The sequence below is a fragment of the Balaenoptera acutorostrata genome, chromosome 11, assembly GCF_949987535.1.
Source record: "Balaenoptera acutorostrata chromosome 11, mBalAcu1.1, whole genome shotgun sequence".
NCBI classification, from domain to species: domain Eukaryota; kingdom Metazoa; phylum Chordata; class Mammalia; order Artiodactyla; family Balaenopteridae; genus Balaenoptera; species Balaenoptera acutorostrata.
The window spans coordinates 497,392-512,736 of NC_080074.1; the positions used below are offsets into that span (position 1 = coordinate 497,392).

Consider the following 15,345-nt stretch of genomic DNA (forward strand, 5'->3'; position numbering starts at 1 on the left):
CGCTGGACGCAAGAGGCGAGGAGGGGACTGGCGCGGGCGGGTCTGCACGCACTGACGACCAGGCCATTGGAAACAAAGATGCCCCAGTGGTCAGACACGAACCCCGGACGTGACAGCCCTCTGCAGGACCCCATATCCGGAGGCGACCCCAGGGAGAAAACTCGAGGGACTCCCAGAATCGCTGGAATCTGTGTGTGATAGTTGGTAGAATGGGAGCTCGTAACGACGAAATCCGGTTAGGAAAGCTGGCCGGGTAAGGTACCCGCCAGTCTCTACTTCGCCCGTCCTCACGGTGGCCCCGCGGCCGCGACCCCGCCCTAACACGTCTTCCCGCGGGCTCACACGCCCCGCCGGAAGTCCCTCCTCCAGGCTTGGGGCCGCTCTGGCCCGCGCGGTCCCTTCTCTTTGGTGGGCTCGGCGCTGCTCCGCCGCACGGCGGTCTTCCGGCCGCCAGGGGTGTGCGAGGCCGCGTCCGGGCCGTTCTGGTCCGCCACGGCCGCTCGACTGCTCCGCGGAGCGGTCCGGGCGCGCCCAGGCCACTGCCTCCAGTCCGTTCCCCCGGCAACGCCTCGGGCCGTTCCCCCGGCAACGCGCGGCCGTTCTCAGTAGCCGGGTCCATGGACCAGGGGTCGGGCGCCGGGCCCCACCGGGCTTGCGGCCGCCTCGGCGCGCCGTCCTGCGGAGCGCGGGCTCCGGGGGCACCCTGGGCACGCTTCTCGGCCTGGCTGGAGTGCGTGTGTGTGGTCACCTTCGACCTGGAGCTGGGCCAGGCGCTGGAGGTGAGGGGGGCAGCGGGCCGGGGGGAGGCCGGGGAGGGCGGGTCCTGCTCTGTCGCCGCCGGCTAGTGTGGCTCAGGCATCGCCGAGGGGCGGCGGGAATCCCTCCGCAGGTGAGGTACCTTCGGGCAGACAGACCCCCCAGGTGGCCTCTTCCTCCCCAGAAACCCTGCACCTGTCACTTCCTGAAAGGTGCGCTCCCAAGCAGAAGAAAAAAAGTTAAGTTGCCAAGACCGCCCTTTGGGGTGGAGGAGCGAAGAGCCCTGCACCTCGGATACCCAAAGTGGTACTCTTGATTTTTCTCCCAGTAAAAAGCTGTCTCCTCTCCCCTCCTCTCCCCCGCCTTTCCCACACTATGATACCTTCTAACCTCATTTACTCCAGCCAGAATCCCAGGGGTCACCCTTGACTCCTCCCCTCCCTCCACCCCACATCCCATCCGGGGACAAGGCTGACAGCTCCACCTACAGCAGGGCTGTCAGATTCATTACCACTGCTACTGTACCCCCAAGTCCAATATTTGTGGCTCTCTTGCTTAAATCTTTGGAAACCTCCTTGTTCACTTAGAGTCTGATCCAGACCCCTTGCGGGTCACGACCAGACCCAAGAGCCATCTTTCTGTTCACTGACTGCCCCCAGCCCACCCAGCCTGGGTGTCCCCACTACCTGCAAGACTCTTCCCTACCCCCACCCACGTGGGTGTAGGTGAAAACATGACAGACTCAGGGAGGAAGGCCTTCTGTAGTAATGCAGGCCTGGGGGGATGCCCTTCTCCAGGCCCTGAACGCCATGACATAGACCATGGAGCTGATCAGGGCAGGGGAGGCTGGGAGGTACGCTTCAGCACGCTGTCAGAAGGGCCTTTCTGAGAAGCCAGGAGGTGGTGCATCCCGTGACTGCAGTTGGCTGAGATGAGGCTGATCAGCCAGCGTTGGAAAGCCAGCCTCAGGGTGAGAGGGTGTTTTCCAAGGCCTTGCTGAACTCCATGAGGCTGTGGGAAGCCCAAGTCCTAACAAACGGCAAGGGCTGACACTGCCCAGCTCGCTGTGGAGACCCCGTTCCACCACACCAGTCCCCACGTGGCGCACGAAATTAACTCGGCGCAGGGACCTGAGCGCAGAGAGGTGAGGTGATTTGCCTAACGTCACAGAGCCCACCTTCCTGCTGGTGCCCAAATTGTTCCCAATAAAATCACAAGAGAGTCTACTGTTTCCTTAAGGCATTCTCACGTATGATCTTCTAGGACTTAACCATTCAGGCAAGAACTGTTAAAGGCTCCATGTGCTTGGGCTTCTGAGCTTTGCTGAGGCTGTATAGCTGAGGGAGGGGGTGTTGGGGGGACCCACGGCCCCTCCTAATCATCAAGTCTGTGCAGGAATCGGGCAGTGCAACCACACGACGCTCATCAGGTTTGCATCTTGTCTTTCTTCTCTCCCCTGGAAATCATGGGGAAGATCAGGGGTCATTTCAGCTGCGTCCACAGTCACTCATGGAGCATCTGCCCTGCGCTCGCTTATTCCGGGCTTGGCCTGGCCGAGCACCACAGAGGCTCTGGCACTGCGCTTGGCACTGGGACATGATGGAAGACCCAGGGACTGCCTTCCAGGAGCTCATGGATCACGGAGACTCCATGGACAGATGCAGCTCAGAGGAAGGAATGGGGGTTTGGCCATATCTTGGAGGATGAGAAGGAGGCAGCCGGGCAGGGGAGAGGGGGCTGTTTCAGGTAACCCCTCCCCCAAAAAAGCCAACGAAAACAAAGGCAAGGAGCCAATCATTCACTCATTCAATAAATCAAGTATTGGGCAACTGCCACCAGGCAGGCCCCACGGTACTGGTGCTGGACACATGGACACAGAGCTGAATGCGATGACAGGGCCCTGCCCACCAGGAGTTCACGTTCTGTGCTAGAGATGCAGAGAGTAAGTGGCTCAGGACCCCCTAGAGCGCATAGGGTATGTTGAGGGGGGTCCCACCCACATGGGTGCACTGGAGCCTGCAGGCGAGGCAGGGATCAGACACGAGGGGAGAGCGGGCAAGGCTGTGCACATCAGCTGAGCAAAGGGCCTGGCTCCGCTGCCTCAGCCCTTGGAAACTCTCCTCTCGGCATCCCCGCTGACCCGAGAAGCCCATGCAGTGAACCGCGGCCCGGGGCCCAGAGGGTCCCTCCTCTCCCAGGTGTCCGCATCCTCCCAGCTGCAGCTCCTGCACTGCCCAGTCTCAGGACCCTTTTAGTCTTCAAAAGTACTGAGGGTCCCAAGGGGCTTTTTACGTGGGTCGTATCTATTGATGTTTCCTATACTAGAAGTTAAAACAGAAAAATTAAAAATGCTTATTAATCCATTTTAAAAAACAACGGATACCATGTGTAAACAAGAGAAGCCACCGCAATGAGAAGCCCATGCACCACAAGGAAGAGTAGCCCCTGCTCGCCTCAACTAGAGAAAGCCCGCGCGCAGCAGCAAAGACCCAACGCAGCCAAAAATAAATAAATAAATAAATACATATTTATTTTAAAAATATATATATTTCCACAAAAATAACCATATTTTCAAAAACAAATTCAGTGAGGAGAATGGCATTATTTGACACTTTTACGTCCCTTTTTAAAGGCCAAATAGAAGGCAGCGGTATCTTCACGTCAGCTTCAGTCAGTTCCCCTTGATGGCCTGTGTCACAGCCTCCGGAAGCCGCACTGCACACAGTGAGAAGAGAGTGAAAAAGGCAGCTTCGGCCTCTGGGAGCCTAGGGTAGCCACGCCACCCTTCGAGAAGCCCTTTCCTAGAGGCACCTTCTCCAGCAAGGCGAGGCTCGCTGCGTCCGTCTTCCTCAGGGACGACTGCGTTACAGGAGCTGCAGCCCCTGCAGACTGGCTCCCGCGGAAAGGACGGGAGCCCTGTGGTTCCAGGGCACAGGGTTCATCGTGCGGCAGCCTCGTCGCTCTCTGCCCCTCTCTGAGGGTCTGCTCCATTCCTCTCCTCAGTCAGGCAGGGCCGTCCCTCCAGCTCTGCTCCCAGCTTGTGAACGCTGAACTTGGAGCCCTGGGCGTGGCTGCGGAGCCTCCTCAGATGCTACAAAACTCCTGTGACTGCAGACCAGATTCAGACCCCTGACCTCAGCACCGAGGGCCCATCGTGGCCCTGTCCCCGCTGCCAGGCACCCGCCTTTCCTCTGCCCTTCTCAACAAGGACACGCAGGGGCCCGAGTGGTCCCGTGGCCCCTCCTCTCTTGGAGCCATCGCAAGGTACCTCTGTGGGTCCGCCCCACAGACAAATACTGTTTGGCTGGCTCCCCTCCCTCCTCTTGGCCCTTCCTTCTTGGTGCCTCCTTAGCTGACATCTCCTTGAGATTTCCACATGCCCCACCTGTTCCATTATTCTTTGGAGACATGTTTTCACGCACTCCACAAATACAGGCACACCTTGGAGATGTTGCAGGTTCGGTTCCAGACCACTGCAGTAAAGCAAGTCACACAGATTTGCTGGTTTCCCAGTGCATATAAAAGTTATGGTTACACTAGACTGTAGTCTATTAAGTATGCAAGAAATACCATTGTATCTTAAAAACCAATGTAGATACCTTGATTTCAAAGTACTTTCCTGCTAAAAAGTGCTATCATCTGAGCCTTCAGTGAGTTGTTAATCTTTTTGCAATAGTAACATCAAAGATCACTGATCATAGGTCACTGTAACAAATATAATAATGAATAAGTTTGAGATACTGTGAAAATTACGAGAATATGATGCAGAGATGCAAAGTGAGCAAGTGTTGTTGGAAAAATGGCACCTGTAGGGTTGCTACAAACCTTTATTTTGTAAAAAATGCAACATCCGCGAAGCACAATAAAGCAAAGTGTGATAAAACGAGGTGTGCCTGTACAGTATTTGGTGAGGGTCTACTCCCTGCCAGGGGCTGGGAGGCAGAAGTACCTGGGGACACGGTCCCTGTCCTTAGGACACTTGGTGGCAGCGGAGGAGACAGAATAGGCCCAGAGCAGCGAGCCCAGAGCAAACAAAGACAGAAGCTACATTATTACAACAGTGCAAGTCCCAGGGCACAGTACCTTACCATCTGGGGGTTCAGGGCACACCCCAGAAGAAGCCTCATGTCAGCCGAAACCCAAGTCCTCCTCCGCATGGGAGTTTGGCCGACAGAGTGAGGAGGGGGCCACGCATGCAGGCCCTCAGCTCCTGGCTCCCAGCATAGCCGCTTCCTGGGAGAGCCGTCCTACAGCATCTGAGCACGGGCCAGGGCAGCAGTGACGCCCAAGGCGCACCAGGTCCCCAGGAGACGCCTGGGGGCCTGCAGGGAGTGAGGGCTCTGGAGGTTCCCTGCCTTTTTCGTTTTCTGCAAAGAAATCCATTCTGGCCATTTGCCTGTGTGCAGGGCTACTGGCTCCCCTAGAGTGTGGCCTGTCTCCCAGGTAGAGCCTGTCGAACTGGTCAGCTCACTGTACACTCCAGGGGCCTGGGTACTCCAGGGGTCACACTCCAAGCGGGGAGCAGGCCGGAAGCTCCCGGACCCCTGAGTAGCAGGGGTTGGAGTGAAGATGCTCAGAGGCAAGGGTGCCGGTGTCGGGCAACGTCTGAGTTAAGACGGGATGGGGAGGCTGGCCAGGCCGTCTGGAAGAGCAGGCCCAGAGGAGCCGCAGAGCCTAAGACCCTCTGGCTGGGGGGGGTTGGGTTCGGAGCGCTGAGAGGGTACAGGAGGTGGGGGCCAGCAGGCAGGGCCCTGCAGCCGCTCTAGGCGGGAGAGGAGGCTATGGGGACAGACCGTCGGGACATGGGGGCAGGGAGGCCCAGTCTGGGCGAGTGGCCTTGAGGGCGAGGGGTGTGAGAAGGGGGTCGAGGAGCTCACCCAGTTGTGCGCTGGCCAAGAAAAGGGAAGGATGGAGGCCAGGAGTGGCCTCGGGCCGAGAGGGGCCTGGGGAGGCGGGGCAGGGGGCTGGAGCCCTGAAGGGAGGAGGAGGGGTCAGCAGGGAGCCAGAGGTGGGGAAGAGCCAGAGGGTCTGACAGTACTGGGAGGTGGGGGGGGGCGACACACCTGCAGCCCAGCACCAAGCCTGCCAAGCCCACGTCACCGAGTGCTCTGTGTCCCCCGCAGCTGGTGTACCCCAGCGACTTCCAGCTCACGGACAAGGAGGTGGGTCCCAGCCCTCCCAGGAGCAGCCCTCACCCGGGGAGCAGGCCCTCACTGGCTTTCCTGTGTTTCAGAAAAGCAGCATCTGCTACCTGTCCTTTCCCGACTCCCACTCAGGTAGGCCGCCCCGCCTCTCCCCGGCCTGGGTGTCTCTCTGGGGCTGTGGGGAGAAGAAGAAGGAGGGAGAAGAGGCTGCCCAGGAGCCCCTGCGGCCAGGCCTGCACAGCCTGTAAGCCCCGGTCCCGCTTCCCGCTCCAGGGAGACAGCCAGAGCCCCAGGCCGCAGCAGCCAGTTTCCCCGGTTCCCGTGGAAAGAGGTGTCTCTGGGCAGTGGGGTCTCTGGCCTCCTTCACCCCTGCAGAGGGGTCACCAGGAGCTGGGTCCTGGCCTCTGCTCCTCTCCGGGGCTCGGGTGTCCGGGCCGGCCTGGTTTTCCGCCCCAGGCAGGCTACGCCAGGCCACATGCGACCCCCCGCCTCTGCTTGCCCACAGTGCGCACGCTGCGGGGCTGTGGCTGTGCTTCTCTGTGGGCTGAGTTTAAACCCTTAGGTGCGGGAATCTAGGACACGGGGACCTCTGTCGGGAGACACAGAGCCGGAGGGCTGGGCTTTTCTGAGGCATTTGCAGCCCGGCGGAGGCTTCGCCCCCTCCCTGGCCCCCCGCCCCACATGCTGGCAGCAGAGGCTCCAGCCCAACCCGGACACAGCGTGAGGGGACCACCTCCTCCCCAGGCTGCCTCGGGGATACTCAGTTCAGCTTCCGCATTCGTCAGTGTGGAGGGCAGAGGCGCCCCTGGCACACGGATGACAGGCACTGTGACAGTGGGGCCCCCGTGTCTCTGCAGGTGAGCCGGGCTGCCTCTCACCGCTCCTCCCCTCCCCCTGCAGGCCAGGGTCAGGCAGGCGCGAGCGGCCCTTCAAGGCGCCTGGCCAGCCCCAGCCAGCAGGGTCTCCAGCTGCCGCAGCCTGGCCCGGCACCCCAGCCTCGACTGGGGGTGGGCCAGCGCTTCTGAGGACTTGCCAGGGTCCCTGGAGCTTTTCCTGTGCTCCACGTGTGCGCCAGGGCGTGGCTGGGTGTGCAGAGGCCGGTGCACGCCTGCGGGTGCTCTCGGGCCCCTGAACCGCTGACCACTGTGTCTGCGGAGATGTCCCTGGAGAGCGGTTGCCTGCCTTCCGGGCCGTGACTCCCAGGCAGACCCCAGCCTGCGTGGGGGTCCGAGGGGGCAGGAGGGAGCGTGAGAGGTGGGCGCAGCCTGGCCGATACCCCTCCTTCCAGAGGGAGCCGGCACACTACTTTGGCTACGTGTACTTCAGGCAGGTGAAGGACAGCTCCGTGAAGAGGGGCTACTTCCAGAAGGTGAGCTGCTGGCTGCTCTGGGGTGGCCCCACTGAGAGTTGGGCGCCAGCAGCCATTGGGAGAGGCTGATGGTCTGGGGGTGGGTCCTGAGCCTCCAGGAGCACCCACCCCTCCGCAGCCCTAGCCACTTGGCCCTGGGCAGGGGCCACCGCACCACCTGGGGGCGGGGGCGGCCTCTGGGGAACAGGCTCCGCTGCCCCTCCCTCGCCCAGCCCGGTCTCTGGCCCAGGCTTCCCTGCGCCTCGCTGCGGGAGGAGGGGGGCCCTTGTCACACTTTCAAGATTAGGACGACTTCAGTCTTGAAGTCAGACACCAAAAGCAAAAGCTGCTTGAGCCCCGGGGAGACCATCCCATGAGCCTGGCCACGTGCATTTCCCTCTGAAGGCCTGGGGTCCAGCCCTGCCCTGCTGCACCTGGGGTTTTCTAATAGCCTGGAGTCCCACGTCAGGCCATTCCTGGGAAGTCGGTGGGACACCCTGCCCTGGGCGACCCTGGATGAGCCGGGCCTCAGGGGTCCCCGCAGGGTCCCAAGGGGCTGGGGCGACATCTCACCGGCCCCGGGCCCTGCAGTCTCTGGTGCTGGTGTCCCGCCTGCCCTTCGTCCGGCTGTTCCAGGCGCTGCTGAGCCTGGTCGCCCCCGAGTACTTCGACAAGCTGGCGCCCTGCCTGGAAGCGGGTGAGTGGCCGGCAGGCGCTGCCAGAGCTGCCTCGTCGCCATCCCAGCTGTAGCTCCTGGCGGCTCCGGCGGGCAGCTTTCTCCAGGACAGGCTTCTGACGCTGGCCACCTGTGTTCGCAGTCTGCGATGAGATTGACCAGTGGCCGGCCCCTGTGCCGGGGCAGACCTTGAACCTGCCTGTCATGGGCGTCGTCCTGCAGGTGAGGGCTGGCTGGCTGGGGTGCGACGGCCCCAGCGCATGTCGACACCCCACCCGGCCCCACTGGCAGCTGCTTCCTTCACCCATAGGTGCACATCCCATCCAGGGCAGACAAGCCTGAATCCGGTCCTCCAAAGCAGTGCAGCCACGAGGTGGGCGCCCTGCTCCCAGGCTGGCGGCCCCGTACCTGCCTCAACCCTCAACCCTCCCACCTGCCTGGGCCTCCCCACCTCACCTGCTGGGGGCCCTGGGGGTTGGCCAGACCCCAGACACAGGGGCCTGCGTCTCCGCGCAGGGCCGTGGGGCGCGGGGAGGCACGCGGGTAGGGACTGCGGCCCCCGGGACTCCCCCGGGGTGACCGGTGCTGCTCGGGGCTTGTGGGGTGCCGTCCTCCCCCTCGCCCGACCCCACCCCCCCTTCCTCTCAGAACCTGCTACCAGCCCCGGTCGTCCTCACCAGCGTCCACGAGCTGGACCTGCTCAGGTGAGCCCGGCAGGCCACCGCCTGCTGCCCCGGTAGGTGATGAGTGATCCCACGAGGCTCAGGCCCATGGGGGCGGGGGCGCTGGGGGCCGTCAGGAGTTAGCCCCCAGCCCGTTCTGAGAGGGAGAGTCACGCAGAAGAGGAGCCCGGTGCCCCGATGTCTGCCCCCCGAGGAAGTGAGCACCGGGGGCAGGAAGTCAGGGCCTGGCAGGCAGGTACAGGGAAGGGAGCCGCTGTGGTGGGAGATGCTGCCAGAGGTGCCCTCTGTGGGGGGCCAGCAGAGGACCCCACCTTTGGAGACCCTCTGGCCCCGTGCTGGGCCCAGCAGGAGCCAGGGCTGTCGGTTTCAGGCACAGCGGGGGCGCGAGGCCAGGCAGCACAGGTGGAGGGTCAGAACCGGGTGGCGGGGGAGTGCCCTGGACACGCCCTCGGCATCTTCACAAGGCCTCACCGCCGCCTTCCCTCTGGAGTGAGGCCCAGCCTTCACCCAGACAGGGCCTGCCTGGGCCTGGGTGGGGGCAGGTGGGCAAGGGCTGGGGAGCCTCCCACCCGGCCTCCCCAACGCCCCCGCCGGCCCAGGTGCTTCCGGCCCGTGCTGGCCCACGTGCAGCTGCTGTGGGAGCTCATGCTCCTCGGGGAGCCCCTGCTGGTCCTGGCGCCCTCGCCCGCCGTGTCCTCGGAGATGGTGCTGGCCTTGACCAGGTGGGTCGGGCGGCAACGCGAGGGGCCGGGGGCCCTGGACCAGCCCTGCGAACTCACTGTCCCTGCGGGTCCCTCCCCACAGCTGCCTGCAGCCCCTCAAGTTCTGCTGCGACTACCGCCCCTACTTCACCGTCCACGATAGCGAGTTCAAGGAGTTCACGACACGCACGCAGGCCCCGTAAGTGCCGCCCTGCCCGTCTGCCCGCCCTGCGCCCTGCGCCCTGCGCCTGCGTCTGCCTCTCCTCCCTCCCTCCCTCCCTCTCTCTCTCCCTCTCTCTCTCTCTCTCTCTCTCTCTCTCTCTAGACCAAGCGTGGTCCTGGGAGTCACAAACCCTTTCTTTATCAAAACGCTCCAGCACTGGCCCCACGTCCTCCGCATCGGGGAGCCCAAGATGCCAGGTGAGGCCCCCGGCCTCCGCCCAAGGGTCCTGGGAACGCGGGGCCTCGCCAGGTCTGAGCCTGCGGAGGCAGAACTGAGACCCTGAGGCCCGGCCATGGGGCGTGTCTCGTAGGGGACCTTCCCAAGCAGGTCAAACTGAAAAAGCCCTCAAGGCTGAAGACCCTGGACACCAAGCCAGGTCTGTGCCCCTCCTCTCCGCCCGGGACCCAGAGACACGCCTTGGGGCGGGGTGGGGCGGGCAAATGTACTGGCACAGCTGAAGGGGGTGCCCCGCCCCCGAGGAGAGCGCGCTGCCATTCCGCCCTCCCCAGGCCTCTACACTGCGTACACGACCTACCTCCACCGAGACAAGGCCCTGCTCAGACGACTGCTTAAGGTACCGCTGGGGGGCGCTCCGGGGGCGGGGAAGCTGGGCTCGGTGTGTGCAGGGGGCGCGGCCGGCCTGCTGTGGCTCAGCCCTCGCCCCCCAGGGCCTGCAGAAGAAGCGGCCGTCGGACGTGCAGACCGCAGTGCTGAGGCGGCACCTCTTGGAGCTCACGCAGAGCTTCCTCAGCCCTCTGGTGAGGCCCGGCCGGCGGGGAGGAGGGGGCCGGGCTGGAGGGGCAGGCAGCAGGCTGTGGCCCAGACTCCACACTCACTCCCCTTCCCCCCCAGGAGCACTACATGGCCAGCCTCATGCCCCTGCAGAAGAGCATCACGCCCTGGAAGGTGTGGTCCAGGGAGGGGCTGGGAGGATGGGCCCTATGCCGATCCTTTGGGGGGCGGTGCAGGAGCCCCTGGGGCCAGCCTGTTCCCACCACACCTGCAGGTGGCCCTCACAGGGAAGAGAAATGCGGGCCACATGGAGAGGGGAGGGGTTCGAGGCCCTCTTCTCTGGGAGGGTCACCCTGGGATCTGTCCCTGCAGGGTGGGGGCTGGGGGACACACAAGGGGTGTGTCTGCCAAGTGCCCTGGGGAGGGTCCTGACCAGCCAAGGCGCGGGGCCTGCGAGGCCGTGCCCCCCCCCAGCACCCAGGCTCACCCAGCCCCTGTCTCAGACCCCTCCCCAGATCCACCCCTTCCACCAGGACGACTTCCTGCGCAGCCTGGAGCACTCGGGGCCCCAGCTCACCTGCCTCCTCAAGGGCGACCGGCTGGGCCTCTACAGGTGGGCGGACAGTAGGTAGGGTCCTGGGGCTCCTGCTGCTGGTGGCCGCGCCCATCCCTCAACACACAGGGTCAGCCCACAGCTGCTGCCCCTTGCCCCCCACAGGCGGTTTTTCAAGTCCCCCCATTTTGATGGCTGGTACCGACAGCGGCACAAAGAGATGGCCCAGAAGCTGGAGGCCCTGCACCTTGAGGCCATCTGTGAGGCGGTGAGGGGGGCGCTTGGCTGCAGGAGAGCGCAGAGGGGTGCGAGCCCCGAACAGGGGCTGGAGGAGAGTGCAGGGAGGGGCGGACACAGGCCCAGAGCTGGGCGAGGGCCTTGGTGACGGATGGCCTCATCTTGTCCCCGCAGAACATCGAGATCTGGATGAAGGACAAGTCCGAGGTGGAGGTCGTGGATCTGGTCCTGAAACTTCGGGAGAGGCTGGTGAGATGCCTCCCAGCCCTGCCCCGCCTCGGCCAGCCAGATGTGAAGGTCGCCTGCCCCTGACCACCGCTGCCCCTGCAGGTTCGGGCACAGGGCCACCAGCTCCCCGTGAAGGAGGCGACGCTGAAGCGGGCGCGGCTGTACATCGAGACAGTCATCGGCTCCCTGCCCAAGGACCTGCAGGTCGTCCTGTGCCCTCCCTAGGATGGGGCCCATGGCCTGGGGCCAGGGTCTGGCCGAGCTTCCCTCCCCCCAGTCAAGCACGAGCTCCCCCACCCAAGCTCCCGGCTGCCCCTGGCCCTGGCCCCCCACCTGGCACCACCATCATCCCAGCAGACAAGGTGGCATTTGGAACTACAGCCTGGCCCCTGACTGTTGGCGGATCACGTGCTGGCAGAGCCTCCCCTCCCCCTGCCCTCTCCAGGGTCTTAGGCAGGGGTGGGGGGCAGGCTGTGAGCCCTGCTGATCTGATCTGGGCCAAGGCCACGCACCCCTCCAGGAGCCCATCTGCCCGAGCCCTGCAGGCCCAGGCGTTGCATCTGATGCGTCCTTTAGACCCACCAGGCTGCCCAGCTCAGGACGGAAGGAGGCGGCTGACAGGCAGACCCCTCTCCTCACACAGCCCGCCCCCCCCTGTCTTGCCTGGGGGCTGAGGGGGGAACCTCGCCTGCGGTCATCGCTTGGGAGGGGAGAAGCCACTTTGCCCGGAGAAGAGCTATGCCCTGTGGTTCGCTGGGATGCCGCCAGGACCCGCGTGGCTGCCAGGCGGGTCCAGGGCATTGTCTTTGTTCCACTCCAGGGACACCTCACTGGGCACCTTCTCCGTTTGCTCTGCCCTGCGCCGCTGCTCGGCTGGCAGGCCCTCGAGTCGCCCCCGTGTCCATGCAGCCCCACAGGCAGCGAGGGGCTTGGACTCTAGCCTGACCAGGCCCCTGCAGCCAGAGCCCTTCACAGCCACCGCGGCCTTGGGGCACCAAGCTCCTCGGCAAGGAGCGAAAGTCCCTCAGAAGGGATCCACGCCCCCATGTGACACCTTGGAGCGCTGGGCCAAGCAATCACCGGTGCTGCCATCAGCACCATCAGAGCTCAGCACAGAGTGGCAGCACTGCCAGCTGGCGGGGGCGGGGGGGGGTGGGGCAGGGGGTGAGGCGTGGGCCCAGAGCTGCAGGCCTTTGGGTCAGTCCCACCGTATCCAACCCCAGACGCCTCACCTGAGGCACAAGGCCTCGTAGACGCCCGCGTGGGCCTCGGCGGCAACCTGAGCCGAGTCCTGGCTGCGCGAGGTGGTGCGGGAGGCAGGCCCTTCTCTCCTGAATCCCCACAGTCCGTGTCCCGGGATGGAGCACTGACACAGCCACTCCTCCCAAGCGGGCTTCGGTGGAGCCGCCAGACGACAGCAGGCGCTGGCCTCAGAACCGCCAGTGTCGACTTGTCCGGCCCTGACCACTGCCTAGGACAGCCCGGCGCGTCCCCAGCCCGCAGACAGCTGAGCTCGGCCTGGTGTGTGAGTGCAGTCAGAGGACAGAATCGAGGCAGCAGAGGGAGAGACAAGCTGGAGGCCCTCAAGTGAGGAAGGACTTTGTGGCCCCAGTGCCGCTTTGGACGGCCTGCCCTGCTGTCTGGCCTGGAGGGGTGGCCCACGGGCCGTGAGGGGCGTGCCCCAGCACATTGCACGGTCCCCTCCCTTGGCTTTCTGAGGGCGGCTGCAGGTGATGGAGGGCTTCAGGGGAGGGGCTGCAAGGGGGCCTCCGCAAAGCCCTCAGGGACTTTTGCCTCCATCAACCCAGGAAGGCACAACCAGATTCCCCTGAATCCCTGCATCCTCCCTCGAGGACTCTGCTTGAGTCCACGCAGCAGCCCCTCACAGCGGCTTGTCCTCAGGAACACTGGTGCAGGGGGATGTCGGGGGAGGGACGCCTGGCAGGGTGGGCAACACTGCCCAGGGTGGAATCCAAAGCTGAAGGGTAGAGGTGGGAGGAGGTCCCTCCCCTGGGGTGCCTGGGGCTGTGGAGGGGCCTCCTCCTCACAGCCTGATCCCCCTGCCCAGACGAGGCCTCTGAGTACAGCGTAGCCTGCGGGTGCGGGCCGGGGGTGGAGTCCTGCTAACTCCATCGTCTCCCCCATAGGCCCCCGGGTTCCCTCTCAGGATCAGGTCAGCTCCGGCTGGGCTGAGCCTCTGTCCCCCCACCAGGCTGGGGACAGGCAGTGAGGAGGGAGGGAGGGGCAGGAGGGTCGAAAGAGGCAGACCCACCACCTACCAGAGCCCCGTGGACAGAGGGCCTGGGTGGGCAGGAACCAGTGGTCCAAGAGGGCGCTGTGGTCGGCGGCCAGTGAGTGAAGCCGCCTGCTTTTGGGGGTTGTGTGTGGGCCTGGTGTGGTGGCCGGGATGGAGGTGGGAGGGCAGTGGGCTGACCCAGGGACAGGAAGGACGGTCTTCACCCCCAAGCTTCCTGCGCTCTATTTAAAGACTCCGCTTTAGTCTGGGATGGTGGACTTCCCACATCTTTGCTATTAAAATGTCCTTCTGTGACACAATACTTGTCTTTTAACTTCCTTTTCTGATAAAAAGTTGGCATCCCTATCAGAGCCTGGTAACTTTAGGGTCCTCTTGGTGGGCCGTTGGGTGGGCCTTGGTGTGGATGTGTTCAGGGCTAAAGGGGTGAAGGTGTGGCCTGGCTGGTTGGGGGTGGGGGGGTAGCAGAAAGAACTAGTGAGTTGACCCTCTCCAGTGGCTTCACCTGAGTGGGGTGTTCCTGAGCATCGGGGGCAGGTCCCAGGCCCGGGCTGGGTGGGGTGGGCAGGAGCAAGTGGGCTCTCTGCCGGGAACGGGAACGTCTGGGTGGAGGGCAGGTGCCCAAGGAAGGGGGGGGGGTCCCAGTGTGGGAGTGCAGGTTAGGGCTGGGGAATGGCCCCACATCCTCCCTGGGTCCCCAGCTGCTGCTCGGCACAGCGGGGCTTGTGACTGCAGACTGTCCTGCTGGGAGCAAGAGCGCACAGAAGAGCTGGCCCCCTAGGGTTCCCCAACTCTGCTCGAGTTGTGGTGGGAGCGGCCAGGGGCGTCAGGACCAGGGCTGATGGGGGCTGGAGTGGCCAGAAGTGGGGCAAGCTCTAGTCCAGAGCTGGACGCCCCAGGGAGAGGCTCGGTCTCACCACCCACCTCCAAGCACTTCAGCAGGGGTTGACGGGTCCTGGGTGTGGGGGGAGGGAGGCGGGAGGGATGCGGGGGAAGGAGGGCGCTGGAGGCCAAGGACGGCTTGTGAGGGGACTCAGGGCAGGCGTCCTCTTCCCCTTGGAGGTTGGGGGACAAGGCCCAGCAGCCCCCAACCGCCCAAAGGGTAGGGGTGTGGCCGGCCTGTTCCCCAGTTGGAGGGTCAGGGTGCCGGGGACCTCGGTCTTGCCGGCGTTCTCCCCTAGAGCCCAGACTTGGGCTCCTCTGGCGCGAACCCGGACGCGGACCGGGCCGAACCTCCCCGGCGACGCGGTGTATTTGCCCACTGCGGCCGCCAGGCGCCGGGGACGCGGGGGGGGGGGCGCGCGGGGGGCGCGCGGGGAGCGCTCCGCCCGGCGGGCCCCCCTTCTCTCCCTCCCCACCCCCCCTCTCTCCCCTCTCCCTCTCCCTCCCCCTCTCCCTCCCCCTCTCCCCCGCCGGGGGCGGGGCCGCTGCTCCCGCGCGCTCCGGCCCCTCCGCGGCCACACAAAGGCCCGTCTCCATGGCAGCCGCGCTGGCCGCAGCGCAGCGCCGATCGCGGCACGGGCGCCATCGAGCCTCGGCGGCAGACGAGCAGGTACGGGAATGGGGTACGGGGCCCGCGGGGCGGCCGCGCCAGTGGGGGCTTCGCCGTCAGCGCCGCTCCGCCCTGGCCTGCGGCGCTCGGGACGCGGGGACTCGGGCGGCTGCCGCCCCGCAGAGGGAGACTCGGGCTTCGGCCGCCGGCCGTGCGTCCGGCCGGCCGGGGCCGGGCCGCTCCCGCCTCGCGCTCTTCCAGGTGGCGGGCGAGGCCCGCGGCGCCGAGGGCAGCGGGCCTGGCCCGGCAGAGGGTCCC

The 15,345-nt window shown here is 64.8% G+C and overlaps 2 protein-coding genes across 11 annotated transcripts in view; both read left to right on the forward strand.

Annotated features, from left to right (window-relative positions):
* The first annotated feature begins 457 nt into the window (after positions 1-457).
* On the forward strand, positions 458-12,415 carry DENND6B (DENN domain containing 6B). 2 transcript variants are annotated; one of them, XM_057557253.1, is made up of 20 exons: positions 458-779; positions 5,880-5,918; positions 5,990-6,032; positions 6,645-6,757; positions 7,189-7,269; positions 7,840-7,945; positions 8,067-8,146; positions 8,235-8,297; positions 8,573-8,628; positions 9,207-9,329; positions 9,412-9,507; positions 9,634-9,728; positions 9,842-9,907; positions 10,041-10,105; positions 10,200-10,289; positions 10,384-10,437; positions 10,767-10,891; positions 10,982-11,084; positions 11,228-11,302; positions 11,384-12,415. In XM_057557253.1, exons 1-20 carry the CDS (start codon positions 618-620, stop codon positions 11,504-11,506), a joined length of 1,758 nt encoding a protein of 585 aa, XP_057413236.1. In that variant the 5' UTR covers positions 458-617; the 3' UTR covers positions 11,507-12,415. The 2 variants fall into 2 exon arrangements, with proteins under 2 accessions (XP_057413236.1, XP_057413237.1); XM_057557254.1 differs by having other exon boundaries at positions 10,767-10,876.
* Positions 12,416-14,956: 2,541 nt separating this feature from the next.
* The window catches only part of PLXNB2 (plexin B2), a 29,838-nt gene continuing 29,449 nt past the window's right edge, over positions 14,957-15,345 (forward strand). For 6 of the 9 annotated variants that reach the window (XM_057556268.1, XM_057556267.1, XM_057556274.1 and 3 more), the window contains exon 1: positions 14,960-15,087. The gene's annotated coding sequence lies outside the window, so the exon portion shown is untranslated. Of the gene's footprint in view, positions 15,088-15,345 lie in introns of all 9 variants that reach the window. The other 3 variants (XM_057556270.1, XM_057556269.1, XM_057556272.1) reach the window with 2 other exon arrangements.